The 18,180-nt window shown below is 52.0% G+C and overlaps 2 protein-coding genes and 1 long non-coding RNA gene across 3 annotated transcripts in view; 2 read left to right on the top strand and 1 right to left on the bottom strand.

Moving 5' to 3' along the window:
• The first annotated feature begins 1,369 nt into the window (after nucleotides 1–1,369).
• Nucleotides 1,370–7,444, top strand: PDCL (phosducin like). The gene is made up of 4 exons (XM_007423293.3): nucleotides 1,370–1,472; nucleotides 4,175–4,354; nucleotides 5,541–5,722; nucleotides 6,358–7,444. Exons 2-4 carry the CDS (start codon nucleotides 4,183–4,185, stop codon nucleotides 6,889–6,891), a joined length of 888 nt encoding a protein of 295 aa, XP_007423355.1. The 5' UTR covers nucleotides 1,370–1,472; nucleotides 4,175–4,182; the 3' UTR covers nucleotides 6,892–7,444.
• Nucleotides 7,445–10,615: 3,171 nt separating this feature from the next.
• The window catches only part of PTGS1 (prostaglandin-endoperoxide synthase 1), an 8,828-nt gene continuing 1,263 nt past the window's right edge, over nucleotides 10,616–18,180 (bottom strand). The window contains exons 3-11 of the mRNA XM_088146835.1: nucleotides 16,098–16,214; nucleotides 15,719–15,859; nucleotides 15,336–15,479; nucleotides 15,061–15,242; nucleotides 14,302–14,385; nucleotides 13,452–13,698; nucleotides 12,919–13,205; nucleotides 12,280–12,427; nucleotides 10,616–11,703 (exon numbers count right to left, since the gene is read on the bottom strand). Coding sequence (XP_088002961.1) covers nucleotides 11,339–11,703; nucleotides 12,280–12,427; nucleotides 12,919–13,205; nucleotides 13,452–13,698; nucleotides 14,302–14,385; nucleotides 15,061–15,242; nucleotides 15,336–15,479; nucleotides 15,719–15,859; nucleotides 16,098–16,214 — 1,715 coding nt within the window. The 3' untranslated portion in view covers nucleotides 10,616–11,338. The remainder of the gene's footprint in view (nucleotides 11,704–12,279; nucleotides 12,428–12,918; nucleotides 13,206–13,451; nucleotides 13,699–14,301; nucleotides 14,386–15,060; nucleotides 15,243–15,335; nucleotides 15,480–15,718; nucleotides 15,860–16,097; nucleotides 16,215–18,180) is intronic.
• Nucleotides 13,202–18,180, top strand: part of LOC148214869 (uncharacterized) — a 24,050-nt gene continuing 19,071 nt past the window's right edge. Inside the window, exons 1-2 of the long non-coding RNA XR_015797272.1 lie at nucleotides 13,202–13,498; nucleotides 14,314–14,410. This is a non-coding gene — a long non-coding RNA (uncharacterized LOC148214869). The remainder of the gene's footprint in view (nucleotides 13,499–14,313; nucleotides 14,411–18,180) is intronic.

Here is an 18,180-nt window from a genome sequence, read left to right as displayed (position 1 = left end):
AAGATTTATCACAGCCTAACTCTTCTGAATCCCAAAGATCAAGGACTTCAAAGTCCACGTGGGATGGTATGTTAAGCCTGTGATGGCTTTGATGGCAAGAACAGTTCAGAAACCATGGTGAGATGGTGTGTAGTTATAGAAAAGCTTTGAGTTTCTTGACCTGCTGTGTGTGGAATACGAGAAAATTGGTGGTAGCTGAGTCCAGTAAAGTATTTTGTAAGATCGCCCTGGGTTTTTGAGTCGGCCCAGATTTCTTGCACACTAAGAAAGAACTGGATCCATTCCGCCATGGGGGTCATGTTCTAGATGGCTGTCACCCAAGGAGTGGCAAGATATGGCCACAGATTTGCGCCAAAAGATCCTCTTCCATTCTCAGCACCCTCCCCAGGCAATGGCTGGATTGCCAGAGGCAGCAGTCCCACCCCACCCGCTTCCTTGATTTATAGGAACCCCCTCCCCGATTCTTGTAATCATCTTGGGATGCCTGAAGGTGCTTCCCATCCCTCTGATCCTTGGATGACCATCATCACTCTTCCCCTTAACAGAAGAAGACCCAACAACCCTCCAGATGCGGTTGCACTGCCTCGCCTGGAATGCTTTGCCCGCAGCTGGGCTGGCTGGGGCTGCTGGGAGTTGTAGTTGAGCGATACTGGAGGGCTGCACCTTCTTAATTGCAATAGAGGTTGGCTCTCATCTCATGGGTAAGTGGTTGCAATATACTTCAGTGGCTTTTGGGTTGAACTTCAGTTGTTTTCCGTATATTTTGGCATATAACAATGACTGGGCATGAAATAAAAGAAACCCACTCGGTGCTTGGGAGGTTATTATTGTTTTGCTCTTTGCAAGCAGGCTTGGGGCTGAGCGACTAGGCCTGAGTCACCAATAGCAACCAGCTATTTATTGATGGTTCCCCTTTCCCGCCGGCAGGGGGCTGAGCGGGGCTTGCCCTGCCTTTCCTCCTCCGCGGAGCGACAGGAGCACTTCCGGATGCCAAGCGACCATGCGGGTCAAAGAGTGGAAAGAAGCGCGCCGGCGAGCCAGACGGAGCGCTAACCGTGCAACAGCGGGCGCGAGGCTTTCCCCTACGCCTGCAGCACTCGGGAACTGAGAAGAAACGAAGCGAACGGAGCTGCTTGCGGCCTTTCATCGTTAAGGAGCGACTGCTTGGCACATAACCAAAGCCGTTACATGCGAATCGAGCTGGGTGTGATTTTAATGTAAGAGAAATGATGGAGTGACGGTGGGGGGAAAGACGGAGGCATCCATAAAGGCATCGCGCGGACCAGCCCAGCGATGCTTCTTCTGTTGCCCCGCCGTTTCCAAAAGGGACCGGGAGTGCGGGTACGACGCGAACTGTTTTCTCTCCCTCTATAGCCTCGCCTGCCTCCTTCCTCCTCCCGCCCCATTTCCCAGCCTCCTCTGCGCTCCTTCCTTTGCGTCGGTTCGGAGGAAGAGAAGCCGCCCCTCAGAGGGTGAGGAATGGGGGGCCGCGAGTGGGCTGGCCTGCCCCGCAGGGAGGGTGTGGGAAAGGAGGGGGCTGGGAAAGGGGAGGCTGGCCTGCCCCGCAGGGAGGGTGTGGGAAAGGGGGGTGTCTGGCCCACAGGGAGGGTGTTGGAAAGAAGGGGGCTGGGAGGGGGGGACTGGCCTGCCCCACAGGGCTGTGAAGGAGGACTGGCCTGCTCCACAGGGAGGGTGTGGGGAAGGGGGGTGTCTGCCCCACAGGGCTGGGAGGGGGGCTGGCCTGCCCCACAGGGAGGGGACTGGGAATGGGGAGGATGTTAACGTGAATTCAGAAAAGACACCTTGGGAAAGAAATCCGTTAATCGTTCCCAAAAGCAGCAGCTTTCCCTTCAGGCCAGGCGGCCTGCCCGCAGGGGTGTTGTGAGATGCTGCCCTCCCAGCGGCTTCCTGCAGATGCCAGAGGTGGAAGGTGAGAGGACGAGCCTTTGCGCCTCTCTGGGGGAAGAGCCTGAAGCTGTGGCGTCTGGGTGTTGGGTTCCTCCTTCAGTGGCCTCCAGGCTGTTGGCTGCCTCTGACTCCCATCATCCCCAGCCCGCATGTTACCCAAGAGCAAGGCCAGAATCGCCCAACTGGAAATGCACTCTAATAGCCTCTTTTCTGAAAACCTGGCCGTGTGGCCTTAATTGCCCCCAGTCAAACGCTGCACATCTTGAAGCTGAAATCCTTAGAAACGTAACCAGTACAGTGTACGGCTGCGGGTGCTGTGGGTCCACCAATATTGCGTCCCATATCCTTCCGGCTTTGTTTGTTGTGGTCCAGTTGTTTTGCTAGCGAGCAACATTTATGTTTTGGGAACTCGTCCTCTGCTTCCTTTTCAGAGGAAATTTGTGTGGCTTGTAAACAAAATCAGCAATGGCTGCCCATTAAGTTATCAGGAGCAAGAAAACAGCAATAGAATTGAATTACTAATTACTACCCCTCTCTACGGCCTCTGGAAAAGGCTTGTTTTATCTCTTAGCGCTTGTAAGCCAGAATAAAACAGAAATCACGAAAATTCCAAAGCCTGGATCCATTTTGCTGTTTGCCTGGATTAATTCAGCTTTTTAATCCCCAGCAACCCTGAGAGTTATTCAGATGTGTTTCTCCCTTCAGGCTGCTCTAGGAATCATCTTTAAAGTCATCTAAGCTAGAGCTGTTTCCATATCTTGTAACAGAGTTCTGTTCATTAACCACCTATTTCTTAGCCTAACAAGAAAGATGCTTTTCTTCTGGGCTCACAGTTAGTGTTCATGTCACCAAGGAAATCTGTTTTGTTTTTTTTCCCCCTACCTCTTAACAACTGATGTGCCAGATGGCTTTTAAAGTTCCTGCTGGCAAATCCAGAACCTACTGAGAGGATAAAGGAGGGATTAAGGGTGGGTGTTAATGCCCCTCTTGCTGGTGTTGCTTTCTCATTGGTACTCATCTCTATATTTAACCATTTTTGGGGGGGGGGGAGATAAAAAATTGAGTCTCTTAAGCAGGAGAGCACATGATCTGGTATTAGTCCACCAGCTGAATTGGGGTGAGTTTTGATCTTAAGAACGCCGCGGCAAAACCAAAGGTAATTGGGTTTTGTAGAGAGAAGTCTTGTTAGACCCAGAGGTTCCAAGGCAGTGAGAGGCAGCCGAATTGAAAAGGAGACTCGGCTGTTCTGCACTTAGCAGTTGTTTTCTCCCGCTGTCATTTACTTATTTTAGCTTTCAGAGCCAGTGATGAAAGGAGGCAATATGGCACTCAAGGACAGATGCTTCATTCGCACACAGTGCATCAGTTTTCCTGTAGCATTAGGTCACACGACCTGCTGCTTTGCTGTTCCTCTCTTTTAGCTTGCTAACCAACGTGTGCTGAAGCCAGAGAGAATTGGAAGAGCAGGTGGCAGCTGTGGCCAGAGGGACCTTTGCACAGATCCATCTTGGGTGCCAGTTGCACTCATTCCTGGATCTGGAGGCCTTGCTCACAGTCACCCATCCTTAGTCTCCTCCCGTTTGGATTACTGCAACATGCTCTACATGGGGCTGCCCTTGAAGACCATCCGGAAGCTGTAACTGGGCCAGAATGCAGTGGCAGACACAGTTTTGGGTGCCCTGCAGTTCACCCGAGTAACACCACTACCGCATGAGCTGCACTGGCTTCCAGTTGCTTTCCAGATGCAATTCAGAGTCCTGGTTATCATCTTTGAATTCTTACAAGGCACAGGGCTAGGTTACTTGTAGGGCCGCCTCTCCCTGAGGATATCTGCCTGTCCTCTAGGCCAGATAGGGCGGGTGCGCTCCAGGTCCCCTTTCTTAAACGTTGTCATCTGTGGGACCTTGGAGGCGTGCCTTCTCAGTGGCTGCCCTAGCACTTTGGAACAGCCTCCTACCTGAAATCCAAGCGACCCCTACCCTTTTAACCTTCCGGAGAGCTGTGAAGACCTGGCTCTTTCCCCAGGCGTTGGGCTGGGATGGGGGTTGAGCTGCAAGGATGGCGGTCTGGCGCTTGGAGGGAAGAGTACTTTTGTTTTTAGCTATGTTTTTTATGGATTGTTGTGAGCCGCCTAGAATCATCATATAAGATAGGCAGCCATGTAAGTAAGTAAGTAAATTGGGGCAAACCTCCAAGTGTCCATTCCAGGTTCTGCCTGCTCCTCCCCAGTGCAGTTTCTGCCACCCTCTCTCTGTTTTCTTTACAGCCCCGACAATGACAACTCTGGACGATAAGCTGCTGGGGGAGAAACTCCAGTACTACTATAGCAGCAGCGAGGATGAGGATAGCGAGAAGGAGGAGGGCAACGCGGAATCCAACTCTGTTCACGATGCCACTGTGCCGAGAGAGGTGGCACTGAACAGCGACGGCAGTGCCATAAACACAGGTACCACAGATCCTTTTAGTCTCCCTGTTGATCTAGAATCAGTTCAGGCCTGAGTGAATCGATTGCTTTTCGTGTGTACTGAGGGTTTGGTAGCACTCGCTTTTTCTGACTTCTCTCCAGAGAATCTGGAAATGAAGTCCTGCTTTCCCAGCTGAAGACAGGAGAGAAATCCCCAGATGAATGTTACGTGAAAGACAGAGGTTTCCAGCAATCCTTATCCAGGGCTGGAACAAACCAGGGGGTTGTATCCCAGATTCAACCGTCTGTCCTTTTAAGCCTAGCATGGCTTGCTCAGAAAATTAAGCAGGAGAGAGCCTTTCGGCTATGCCTTCCCTTGTTACAGAGGAGACAAGAAAGATGAGTGTTGGACGGTACCGCCAAGCCTTACAAGCCCTTGTCTAAATTGAGGTCGGCTGTTAATCAGAGCAGACCGTGGTCCATCCAGAATGGTGCCTTCCGAAAGCAGCAGCTCCCCCCACTTGAAGGAATCCTTAAAAACAAGGACGTCCCTATAGAAATCCTCTGGTTTGAAAACACTTCTATGTAATTGGCCCGAACAGCACTAGTGAGGAAAAGTCCTTGGTTTTTCAGTAGAAGGATCGTTGACCAAAAATAGCCATTGCTTCTGCTTTGTTTTGCTGCCTCTTACTAAATTGCATGTTTACTTTCATGTTAGCGTTGGCAGATGTTCTGCCTTCCTCCCCAAGTCATTCTGAGTGCTTGGATCACGAATCTGTTTAGCTCGGGACTCTCTGCTCCGATGCGGCAGCCCTTCAGGATGTTAGCTGAAAACACTGCTGGGCGAGGTTTTCTGTGAGGGGTGCGTGCATGTGCATGCGCATGCATAGGTTTTTACACCTTTTATACGCAGGCCCTGTTTGCGCTCTCTGATTGGGTCTCCATCCTATTCTAATAAATATTTCAGCCTTTTCAGGGGCCGCATTTCAGCCCCGTAGGAAACAGCCATTTTTCTCCAATTGGGCGTCTCCGTTTTCCAGCCTTTTCCATGTCCACGTGTCCTCCTAGACCCGGCTTTTACAAAGGGGTTCAGTGTTTTAACATGATGCACAATTTCCAGCCCCTCGCCCCCTTAAATCCTCCCCATAATAGGGGCACTTGATGCCTTTTGCCGAGATCACTGAGCTGTGCAGTTACCGCGGTAGGTTTTATTGTGCCTTCTTCCCAGGTCCTAAAGGCGTGATCAATGATTGGAGGAGGTTCAAACAGCTGGAGACCGAGCAGCGGGAGGAGCAATGCCGAGAGATGGAGCGGCTTATCAAAAAGCTCTCCGTGACCTGCAGATCACACCTGGATGAGGAGAAGGACAAGCAGAAGCAGAAGGAGCTACAGGAGAAGCTGAATGACAAGGTAACGCTCTCGGGGTGGCTCTCTTTCCACCGCTCGCTTCTTTTTCAACTTGGCAGTCACACAGAGGCTGTTTTGCAGTGGAGAAATCGAAGTAAACAGCCCGCCCTTGCACTCACTTTCACCTCGTACCTTAGGTGCTTAAATTACGGGCCTTTTTGCTGCTTTAACAATCCTGCCACGCAGGAACTGCATCTGTAAAAACTCTCTAGAGCCTGAAATGCTAGCGTTCTGAGGGTGGCCGGGCTGACTCTAGGCCAGGCCCGCGTTCCCCCGAAGGACACCTGAGAACGTTTGCTTGGTGAGAATACAAAGGGCTGTGCTAGCATTCTCTGACTGTTCTTGCAGAACTTCCAGTGTTGAGCTCGAGGAGAGGAATTAAGGCAAACTTTCACAGATTCAACCAAAGGGGAAAAAAGACATCTTGATGCTTCCTGATTAGTCCTTTATTTGCAGGGTTCCTTTTGAGGGAAGCGTTCGGTGGCTCCTTTTTAGCTTTCGTACCCCTGTCCCCCAGGCACAGCCATGCGGGCATCAAGGCAGGATCTCACCCTCCGAACTCAGCAGGGCTGAGGGTCTCCCTTCCCTCGGCATCCTGCCCGTTAAAAGGTGTGGCCTCTTTGTTCCCCTCCTCCCAGCTGGCACTGCACGAGGGGGCCGACGACGAGGAGTTCCTGCAGCAGTACCGCAAGCAGCGGATGGAAGAAATGCGTCGCCAGCTGCACCCGGGCCAGCAGTTCAAGCAGGTGTTTGAGATCCACAGCGGGGAGGCCTTTCTGGACGCGGTGGACAAGGGCAACAAGAAGACGCTGGTGATGATCCACATCTACGAGGACGACATCCCCGGGGCCGAAGCCCTCGACGGCTGCATGATCTGCCTGGCCGCCGAGTACCCCACGGTGAAATTCTGCCGGGTGAGAAGCTCCCTGATTGGCACCAGCTCCCGCTTCACCAGCAACGCCCTGCCTGCTCTCCTGGTCTACAAGGGCGGGGAGTTGATCGGCAACTTCATCCGCATTACCGACCAGCTGGGCGAAGACTTCTTTGCTGCGGACTTGGAGGCCTTCCTGCAGGAGTGCAGCTTGCTCCCCGAGAAAGACGTGGTGCTTTTCACTTCGATTTGCAACGCTGCCTCCTGCTACGATGAAGACAGCGACTTGGAAATTGACTGAGGCCCAGAGGACCGGTCACATGGCCTCCGAGGGCCCCTTGCTAGTTTGTAAAGGGTAGTTGTTTGCCAAAGAGGCATGTACCCTCCAGTCCCTGAGCCCATCCGGCAGGTCTGCAGCCTGCCGCCGCCTCTTTCAGTTGTGCCCTCAAGCCCTGCCCTGCCCTGCTCGTTGGCATTGCGTAGATTCAGAAATAGGCTTTCCAGTCTGGAGTCACGTAGCAGCAGCCTCCCAGAGCAGGGGTGCGTGGGCCGTATGCCAGCCCCATAATTTCTTTGGGGAGAGGGGGTCATCTCATTGTTTGCTTAACCTGATAGTGATCGGCAGGACTTGGAGGTCTCAGGAGTTGCTTGGGGCGGCAGCTACCCCGGCGTTGTTACCTTAACCTTTTTCACACCGTGAAAAATCTTGGAGCCGGTTGTCTGCGCTTCCCTGGATTTGGCTGTCCTGGGGTGTCTCCCCTCTCCCCTCTCTTGTGCAGATTGACTGTTTAAGGTTTCTTCACACCTAGCAGAACTTAATGTTTTCTTAACGCAATAAAAGATTAAAATCTTAACCTTCTAATTGAGTAGTTGCTTGACCAAACCGTCCCGGGCAAGGAGGGTGGGGGAGTCATCAAGGGCTTCTTCCAAGGCACCCCGCGGTGGAAAAAAGGGGGCAGAAGCGGCACCTGAGAGCCTTTTGCCCTTGTGCCAGTTAAGGAGAGTAGGACTTGGGGCCGGAAGTAGCTCATGGTGACACAGCATCATGTTCTGGGGCCCAGACCTGCTGACTTCCCCCTCCCATTCCAGGCCCCTTAGAAATGCATCTGGATTCCTCTCAGCATCCCGGGCTGGGAACACCACCTCTGTCTGATGGTGGCCTTGTTGGACTTCAGTTCCCATAATGCGCAGCCATTGGCTAGGGTTACGGGAGTTGAAATCTGGCACAATGGAGGGCCCCTCACCTAGGAAATCCAGGGTGGGGACATCAGAGGAGGGAGCTTACTGGAGACTGACTACAGCAGGGTTCCTCAACCTTGACGACTTGAAGATGTGTGGACGCCAAGTCTCCAAGGTTGAGGAACCCTGGACTAGAGGACACCTGCTAATGGGCACCAGGACTCACCTGAAGGGAGGTAGCCCACCCCAAACTGCTCCTGTGCAGAACTGAAGAGTAACCACGGTGGGGAATCTGGGTTTCTTTGCTCATTTTTCCTATTTGTCTTGCCACAGCTATTTTTCCAATATCTGTACTTGGCACGGAAGGGGAACTGGCCCTCCATGGGACCCAGTGATCAGGGGCACTTCTCCCTTTCTAAGATGACTGGGGAGGGGAATGCCTGCAGCAATTTCTGTTAGCAACTTTCGTCTGTTGGGTACCACTTGAAGTCAGCTCAATGTCGCCATTAAAGTCAGAGAAGTTCTTGCTGTGTTTGTGGGAGCAGGTTGGATACCTTCTGGCACTAGGGCATCTTCACGTACCCCTTTGGACTTTCACATTTTCATTATTTTTTGAACGTAGAAACATTTCTTTCCCTCCTGCTCCCCTTCTGGCTTATTCAGACAGCAACATAGAAGTATTAAGTAGGTTTAGGCACTATTTTGGAAGCTCTTCAAGTGATCGTTTTAAAAGGCGGTCGGTCAGGCATCAGGAGCAGATCCGGAGTCTGTTGGCCTGCCTGACATGTCAAGAAATAATTTTTTTTCAATGTAATTTAGATGCTTCTGAGATAAATTCGCAGCCATGTGTATCAATTCGCTATCTCCCATTAATTGTATAACTCTGTGATATAAATGCCAGCCATTTCAGAGTATAAGGTGATACATTTCAAGGGCTGAATTAATATTACCGTGTTCAAGGGGGGTTTACTTTCCCCTGAACAAGGAAAGTTGTTTTGAAAAAAAAAAATGACAAGCCGATTGCAACATGTGTTGTTCAGCCTTTGACTTTCCCCGTTGTAAAGAAAACCAGATGCTTTTCTAATTTCCACAGCGGGAGAAGAGTTCGCATTTGGACCATTAAATAATGTTGGAACGGGACATAAGGGAAGCCACTTAGAATGATGCCTGGAAGTAGCTAGTAGTTCATCCCTGGCGTATCGTAACAGGAAAAATCTCTTGTGGGCCAGATACCCAAGGCTTAATTAAGCCTGTTCAAAGGCAGGGAGGGTGGGGTGATTGAGGGATCAAGTAGGGCAGAGAATGTCATAAGTCAACTGAGGTGGACTCTGTCTAGCTAGCTGTACATGGAGGATGCTCCACACGGCAACGCTTGGTTGCAAAACTCCTTGTCATTCAGGGGCTTCTGCCAGGTGACCAGTGAGGAGAAGGCGCCTTGCATCCCTCAACCCTGGCTCTGGCCACCACACAGGGCTCAGAGCAGGTGCGCGCGGCCCCGGCCCTTCCCGGAGGAATCTGGGCGGCTGGCGGCTGCGTGAGTAGGTCTCCCCCCAGACCTCCTTGGGTGAAGTGGGGAGAGGCTGCGTTGTGGCTTGGCAGACTCGGGAGAGTGTCTGGAGAGGAAAAACGGCAAAGTCTGAGCGATTCAAGAGCTGAATTTCGGCACGTTGTGCTGAATGGCCAGTTTTTCATCTGCTCGGTGTCTTTATAAATGATTTATTACAATTGCTAGTAAGGACATAGAACACCCTCTTCTCCAGGAATCTGCCTGGAGCTTCCTTTTGGTCAGGGAAGAAGGGTGTGCCGAATCATACCGGATGGGTGCTCTTAAGGAGCATGTGTGACTCAGGCACTAAACATTTGTTTATGGCAGTCATGCTCGCGACGTGAAATTAAGCTTGGCAGCTGCTCAGACAAGCCACCGCAGCGGCAGAGCGTGTGCTGGAGCGGCAGCCTTCCCCAGCTGCGCTCTCCAGATGGGCCAGATTGCCATCCCTCCTCCCCCAGCCAGGGTGCTGATGGGGGATGATGGGAGTTGTAAGGTAACACCCCTGGAAGGCAGCAGGAGCACACCTGCACCAGCAGAAGGGTGTTTACACGTTGCTGGGAAGTCATCTGGGTTTGGCCCGGAAGGGGGGGAGAGCCGTGCCTTTCAGCAGCCAGGTGACAGAAGTCCTTTCCTCTCTGCCCCACCCCAAGGCTAAGAAGCCATGGGAGTGAGACCCACACCCACAGGCACAGCCCACTTTGCTGGATTGCAGGGGTCTTTTTACCAAGAAAAGAACACAAGGATTTAACAAGGGGGCTCGACAACCAGGGTTGTAGTGAAATCACGATCTCAAGGGAACGGGGTGAAGATGGAGTAGGTGCTGTGCTCTTAAAGCTATGCTATAATTAGTTTTTGTCTTTCCCCCAACTTTCTTTCTTTCTTTCTTTTTTAGATCCCCAGTCCTTTGCTACCTAAGGCAGCTAATGTCTGGGAACGCAACCCAACTTGATGCAGTCAGATTCGTACCGCGATACCAGCCAGGATTAGCACCCCCCTGCCCCCTCCCAAGCTGTCAGCCTGGATGCTGGAAGACGGCGAGGGCTGCGCTTCGTTTTTCAGCGCCGAGGCAAGCAGGGAACGTCACGCTGGCTGACTTCTGCGCGCGTCAAGGGATAGCAAGGTGAGGGGGCAGTGGACCATGTGAGGGGTGGCTTTTGCAGGCACGCTTGTATCCTGACAAGACAGGAGGGCGGTCCATAGGCATGGAGGACAGAAACCAGGGAAGGAACCTCAGGGCATAGAGGACTGCAAGGAGCAGCAGTGAGGCAAGAGGTGGGGAGCATCCTGACCTCGTGCTCAAAGGGGGTAGGGTTGGGAAACCACAAAGCTGGGCTACAGTTTACAAAGGTTTCGATGCCAGGGTTAATGGGAGGCCCTCTAACCATATTTGGACTCCAGCATCTGTGCAGGTTTTCCAGGTGATGCTGACGATAACGTTTCCCAACCTGGAGAAAAAAATGCAAATTTGTGACTGCTTTAGCTCAACAAACAACCAAACAGGATTCCATTTATTTTGAACATCTCCTCCTTTTTCCCACCCTACTTCACACGTTTGTCGGTTTCCTCCTGGAAACCTCGCACAAATGCACGCCTGCATAAATAAGTTTGAGCGCCGTCCAAGAGACAGAGGTTTTCCCGAATCTCTCACCTAGAGCAGGTTTTGTCATCTCCAGTTCACTTTCCAGAACTCTGCTCTGCTTGCTGATATGAAAGTCCCCGTGGCAGCCGTGAAAGCAACACCAAAAAAGGGCAGGGAGGGAGCTAAAAGCAGCCAAGGAGATTTGCCAGAGACTCATTCCTTCCACTCCGTTAAGCTGGTTTTTCCTCTCCTCTCTGGACACGATCCCCAAAGGCACTTACGGCATGTGAGGAGAGGGGGCTAGGTCACAAGGCGAGGAAGATAGGCCACACATCCACGCACGCACGCGCACACACTCACTTTCCTTCTCGTTCGCACTCTCTCATAAACTCCTGGTCTCCAGCCTGAAGGAGGAGTACGACTAGACCAAGGAGCGCTTTGTTAAAGCTCCGATGAAGGCTGCTGCTTCCCATCGGCGCTTTCAGGTGATGCTTCTCCACGACCAGGCACGTAGAAAGCCACATAGGGACACCGCTTCACATTGAGGCACACCAGTTTTTGTAAGCTCGCCGTGTTCACGATCTCGAAGCCAGTGGCCCCGCCAAAAGTGCTGGGCTTCCAGTATTCAGGAGAGCAGATGGGGTTCCCCAAGAGCCCCTTCAAGGAGAAGGGAGCGCCCATTTCTACCATGCTTTCTCCAAATATGCCGTTGGGGTAGATCTTCTCTACCAAGAGGCCTGGGTAGAACTCCACAGCATCAATGTCTCCATACAGACCTTCCAGCTTGGCAGCCATGTTTTTGTCACCTGCACCAAGAGAAGAGAAGAGAGAAGAGAGAAGAGAGAAGAGAGAAGAGAAGAGAAGAGAAGAGAAGAGAAGAGAAGAGAAGAGAAGAGAAGAGAAGAGAAGAGAAGAGAAGAGAAGAGAAGAGAAGAGAAGAGAAGAGAAGAGAAGATCAGCAGATGAGGGATTTGAGTTCTGTCGCACAGCAGCCTGTCAAGGACATACAAAGGTTTCCATACCTGTACTGGGGTTTCCTGCTGTTCCACCCACCGTGCAAAAGCTACTTTGGATAGTGGCCCATTCATGTTTTCAATGCTTTTGGGTGGAAGAAATTGCTACAGTCACACTACTGTACAAGCCACCTTGGACAAGCCATCAAGAATCCTTCCTCTGGTCTTCGTGACCTGTCATTCAACCAATTTCATCTTCAGAACTAAACTGCCTCTGACTCTGGAGGTTCTGTTTAGCTTTCCAGGGAGGGAAACGTCATCATCCCTGCACCCAGCATGGCCAAGCCAGTTCTTTCAAGAAGGGGCATGTGAGGTGACAGCATCTCAAGAAGCCTTCAGTGACCTTGAGATTTCTGCTGGGGCTCGTACCTGTGAGTTCCTGGAAGGATTCGTACGGCTTAAGATGGAACTTCTTTCGGTACTCGTTAAAAGACTGGAGGCGCATCAGCCGCGATTCCTTGATAACCGCAACAGCTACTTTCAGAAGGTTCTTGTTGATATTTGGCTTCCCACCGATCTGGAAAGGAGGAGCCAGAGAAGGCCCTTTGTCAAGAACAGTAAAAAAAGTCAGCCTAAGATAGGCCAGCCTCTGGATCTGCAGCCTGAGAAGTTCCTTCTCTTCCAGGAGCAGAACGTCAGCAACTCTGCTGCACTGAATAGGAAGCTCTCAAAAGCTTCAGCAAAGGTTCACCCCTCTCCACACTTTTAGAGGGACGTTTTAAAAAAATGGCATTTTAATGCCCCCAAATAAGGAGGGCAACAAACTGGATTAAAAAAGAATATATAAGATAATAGGAAAGAGAAGGATCTTACATATTATCCAATTCTCTTTAAGAAAATGGAAGGGAGAGAAGCAGTTTAGATGTGGAGGTAGCCCCATGAGTCCAAATGGGGCTTTCTGGCTAAGAGTTGAAGATCACCAAGAAGGTGCCAAGTCTGGAGAAGACTGGCTGGGTCCAGCCACCTGCTCAGCATGCAGATGCCCCCTGGATCTTGCCACCGACCCACCTGTCCTGCTCGCTGTTTGGAGAAGGCCTCTACAAGGGTCTCTATGCTATACTGGGTCAGAATGGTAGTGTTGAAGAGGAACTGGTCGTAACTGTATTCTCTGTCTGGCAGTTTGAAGGAATCCGGCATTAAGGCGTGCCAGTGGTACAGCTGGTTGAATTCCAGAGCAATACGGTTCTGATACTGGAACTGGATGCCAAAGAGAAGTTCTGGGTCGAACGTAAGCTGCAGATGGTAGCCGCTGAGATGCTGGACATATTCCTCAATGACAATTTTGATCGTCTCACCTGGAAAGAGCAGAGGGAGGAAGGCCATGGAGAGGATGCGCTAGCTGTGACCAGTGTTCAAGGTGACAACTCAAGTTGTCAGAACACACAGCAGGAAATGCCGGTGGCTGTGAAGGCATTGGGGATGCCTTCTGAAATGGCTGGGACCTGGGGCAATACTCAGTGGTTTACTCACACTGCCTGTTTTTGGCTCCTTCCAAGACCCTGAACCCCAGACTCATGGCCAGGAGCCTTCTGCACCTGTACCTGTCAAAATCAGCCTGGTGGTCTGGAAGAGCTGCTCGTCATCCCAGGTGGGGTGTTCCTGCTTCAGCAGGTCGCAGACGCGGTTGTGCTCACGCAGCCAGAGGGTGGCATACACCAGGAGGCCCGGGAGCAGGCCAAACACCTCCTGGCCCGTGGCAAACTTCTGCTCTGGCGGCGTGCCTTCTGGATAGATCATGTGCACGGCGGCTTCCACCACTGTTGGGGGATACATCTCTCCCTGCACCATCTGGGGAGGGAAGAGCAAAGGGCTACGCTTAGTTGCTAGTCCCTCTGGAGATGGGAAGAGCCTCCCAGCACGTGGTGGGAAAAGGCTTTCTCTAGGCTTCCCCAAACCGCAGCCATCAGTGGTGCTGGATAACAGTTCTCACTGGCTGGAGCTGACCGGGCTGTTATCAAATATCTGGAGTCCCCAAGTGGGAGTCCTTGGCTCTGGGGTTTGCTGTGCTCTTGCGCCCGCAGCTTTATTTTTGACTTGTGTTTAACCACGTTTACTGCCATGGAAATGCATCTGTTGAAAGGAGGGGCAGGCAAAGGAGGGCTCTCTCCATCGCTAAACTCCTCGAAAGTAGAGCGGCTGGCAGGATGGGGGAGCTGGGGCGTTGCCAGACTCTTCATCTTGAACTCTATCTGCCATCGTCCCATGCTGGCTGTGGATGACAGGCATAGTAGTCCAGCCAAGGTGGATGGCACCAGTTGAGGAGCTCTATGAAAGGGCGGCATATTTGCCAGCTTGCCCCGTAGATGAGATTCTTTCTGGAGGAATCATATCAACAGCCAGGCAGAAGTTAGCGTTTTCGCAGGCTACAAGAGGCTCGTTTAACCTTCATACCTGGTATTTCAGCTTCCCGTCCTGGAAGAGGCGCAGCTGATGCTGGCGTTCCAAGTTGTCCCCATAAATGTGGCCAAGATCCACCTGCAGGAAGAGCCAACATGAATCTGTGAGTAATTTCTTTATCCCCTCCGTGTGTGTGAGAGAGAGAGAGTTGATTCGTAATCCAACGAAGTTTGAAAAGCTAGTGGGGGGAGCGGAGAGAGGATCAAGAGCAGGGGAATGGTGGAAGAGAAGTTCATAAACCCTTATCCCCGGCTGCTCTTTCATCATTTATTGTCCTCTCGAGACACGTTTCCTTCTGTAAAAGGGGCTTGGATTCTTTTAGGATAATTTCTTGGAGGTGTGTTTGTTGCAAGCTTTCACAAGGGGATGTACAAATGCAGAACCCCAGATGCTGTGCGTAGTTTTTTTAGTTTGCTGCTGGAAGAAGAAATACATTCTGTACGTGCTCTGTGGTACTTGTTTCGTTTCAAGACCGGCCAGTGACGATGGGGTAGGCTAAGCCAAACCCCAGCTGAGCTCTGTGGGGGACCCTTGAATCGACCCTGCTGGCTCTGGACCTCCCCTCCTCTGCGTGTTTCCCCACATTTCCACAAAACCTAAGACACGAGTCCTCCGGATTCTTCTGCAAGGGCTAAGCAGTGCCTTTACCGCTCCCGCCTCAAGGTCTGCACGCAGCGACGACTGGATTTTAATGGGGGGGGGATTACAAAGGTCCCTGCGTTCAGCCTGCCGAGGCCTGGCTTCTCTCCTCACCCCGTGGCCCAGAGCCCTGGTGAATCCGCGGCCCATCTTGCCAAACGTCTTGAAGAACTGGTGCGTGAAGTGTTGGGCAAAGAAGGCAAACATCAGGTTTGTCCCTCGGGGGTCCGGGTGGAAGGTCTCGCGCAGCAGGAGTTGCTCGGCCACCAGCTCGGCCTCTGGCAGCTGCGCTGGCCCTGCGAGGCAGAGGGAAACGCGCCATCCGAGGGGGGCCTCCCGGCACGCCCGTCAGCCCCCCTCCTCCCGACCAAGGAAAGCAGGGCCAGTACCTTTCGCTCCCATCGGCGTGGGGCAGCCGGGCGGAACCGGCGGGAGGATGCGAGTGAAGTAGCTGAAGTTGCTGTAGGACTCCCAGTTCAGGTATCCGTAGCTGGAACTGTAGGTGGGCGGGCTGGGGACCAGGTTGGCGCGGACTGCAGGGAGAGCGGCACCCGAGGGTGGGAGGGGGAGAGGCGTCAGAGGCAGAGCGCGGCCCACTCCAGGGTCTGTGGGGGGGCCAAGGGCCGGCGGCTGCGCGGACTCACGGACGGGTCTGGGCGCGGAAGGGGCAGCAGAGCAACCCGATCCGGCCGCTTCGGCCCAACCGGTCAGGAAGCCCTCCTGCGGCAAGAGGGGCACAAGGCCCCGCCCGCGAGAGCCCTCGCGCCCTCACCCGTCAACACCAGCCGCATCAAAGCGCCTCGGAGGAAGGTCCGGTTGACGACGTTCCAGAGCCAGCGGAAGTGGGTCAACAGGTAGTGGACGGACGGCGGACTCGGCTTCAGGGCGTTGTAGGCCCACATCCAGAACCCCGCTGGGGGACGAAAGAAGAAAACCGCACGGATGTTTCCCCAAAGGTGGCCCATTGGGACGATTCACCGAGAAGGTGCAAACGTGAAGCTTCCTTCTCAGCTCTCTAGTTGGGGGGGGGGGGGTTAATGTTGAGGTAGACTGCCTCTAAACATGGAGGTTCTGTGCCTCGGCCCGCCCCTTCGCACAGGTATCACTCCAACAGCCCCTGCCCCCCCACAGATGCCCAGAGCGATACTCACGCGAGCTGCAGTTGGGGCCAAAGTATCCGGTCCGGGTACAGTCGCATTCGTACCCCTCCGTGCCAACCCGGACGCACACACCACTGTGCTGGCATGGGAAATAGCAGCAGGGGTCCACTGCAGGGAGAAAGAGATCCAAGGAAGGGCGAGAGGGGAGTCTCAGCATCGTCTGTGGCAATAAAACGCGACCCTCGGCAAAGCAAGACTTCTGGGTGAAAGCTCAGACAACCGGCCCCTTAATAAACTTGGAAGGTACGAGGTGATAAATCTGCCCCCTCGGAGAGCTCATCTGTGAATGTTTTCGTGGAAGCAAACGCGTTAGATTGTGCCCTAAACCGGACGACTCTGTCGCAAATAGAAACAAGTGATTGTTGACGTCTGGCATCTGAACAGGGACGTGTGCGTAACGGTTTACGTGACAAAACCACAGTAACAGCAAAGTTGCAAATTAATTTCAGATTGGGCCTGAGATTGTATATAACTCTGTTTGCTGGCCGGAGCGTAACGTTTTGTAAAAAATGAGCAACGCATGAGCGTTCAAGGTGCGCAGAAACACGGCAGCTTTACTCTTCAAAAACTCCAGTCTTGGATTAAGCTGGAAGTCTGGACACCGCCTCGCCTGTTGCGATGAGCGCGCTGCTCTGCAGATGCTTTAGCAAAGCAAAGGCAGGTGTGCAGTTAATATTTCTGAATGGTAAAGTGCTGGACAAGCGTTCCCATCGTCCAGTCCATCTCGGTGTTGCAGAGTGCCCATTTTATGGCTGGTGGAGTAAGCAGGAGAAAAAAAGAGAATCCGGGATTGAGATAAACTTGAAGCCAGCAATTTCAGATCGTAGTTGCACTTTAAGTGGAAAGGGGAATGCGAGGGTTGTTGCAGACTGCAGTTCTGGTGGAGGATGGTCCTAGTGACCTGGATACCTTCTCTTGTGGCACGTGGCCCCAAAGGTTGCATCGCCTTCCCATTGTGTCAGTCTTGTGCAGCCCCTTGGGGCAAACAATGGTTTATAGTCTCTTAAAAGGCAGAGCTCCAATAAGACCTCAAGGTACAGTCTGCCAACTAAACTAAACTTGGATAATATCCAAGGACACTGAGAACAGCCTGGAAGCCTTTGAAACATGGCTTTTTAGGCAAATTTTGAGAATCCCTTGGCGTTGTAAAAGATCAGATCTTGAAGTCCTAAATGTGGCATAGGAGAAAAGTCTCAGAAGGGTCTTTGAACAAAGAAAACAAGAGATATTTGGACCATAAATGTAACTTGTACCAGTGACCCTGCTGGAAGGAAGGAAAGAGAATCAGGAGATGACAAAGAGGCGCTTGGAGTGGGAACCGACATAGATGGACTCTTCCAAATTATGAAGAACGTGCAACTTCCTAGAAGGAGAAGACCCTTGAACCAAACAGTTGTCCCCAGGCATCCATGCAAAGATACAGGGAGCCTTAGAAGGTGCACGGGGCTTTGTAACGGAAAATCACATGGCGTGCTGTTGTAATTGCAAATGGCTCTTTGTAGGAACGAAAGGCTGGAATACAGAGAGTTTTCTAACGTTGCTTCCATTAAAAAAAAAAAAAAACCTACAGCAAAATTGTGCAACAAACAGCGAATTCCAGCGAATTCAGAAGGACTGCCCCTAGCTGGGTCTCTCTGCCTCTCCTGACAAGCTTCTCAACCAGGATTCAGACCTGGCAAAACTGTATAAAACCCACTTCTTGGATTTTTGATTTCTGGACGGTTCCCTCTCTTTTCTTGCCTCGCTGATTTGCTCTGTCTTTGAAATGTATGCCTGCTTTCAAGCCATCACGTTTGAAAACGCACCCAAAACAAAATTAGACATCCACTGTAAAATTGTGGGTGGGAGGGAGGGACGGACGGAGAATCCCTCAACCTGCTGTCTGAACAATCACAAGCAATAGTTGTAGAGCAAACTTATTTTCAACATGGAACGTGGCGTCAATTCCCTGGAGAACACCAAAAAGCGGCGGGTGGGGCCAGGACAAAATTCAGTATAGCTCGTAAGATCACTTTCCAGTCCTGCATGCAAAAATTCCCTCCCCGTCCCGTCACATTCAGAGTTACAACAGGTA

This window comes from Python bivittatus, unplaced genomic scaffold (genome assembly GCF_059951505.1).
Source record: "Python bivittatus isolate LINGU-HERP-01145 unplaced genomic scaffold, Pbiv_v1 ctg000160_np1212, whole genome shotgun sequence".
In the NCBI taxonomy this organism is placed as follows: domain Eukaryota; kingdom Metazoa; phylum Chordata; class Lepidosauria; order Squamata; family Pythonidae; genus Python; species Python bivittatus.
This window is presented reverse-complemented; position numbering and strand designations above follow the sequence as displayed.

Bases quoted from the DNA above. Each gene is read 5' to 3' on its own strand.
- PDCL (XM_007423293.3), top strand. From the start codon at position 4,183: ATGACAACTCTGGACGATAAGCTGCTGGGGGAGAAACTCCAGTACTAC. The intron at 4,355-5,540 runs GTACCACAGATC...CCTTCTTCCCAG, and splicing joins CGGCAGTGCCATAAACACAG to GTCCTAAAGGCGTGATCAAT. The intron at 5,723-6,357 runs GTAACGCTCTCG...CCCTCCTCCCAG, and splicing joins AGGAGAAGCTGAATGACAAG to CTGGCACTGCACGAGGGGGC.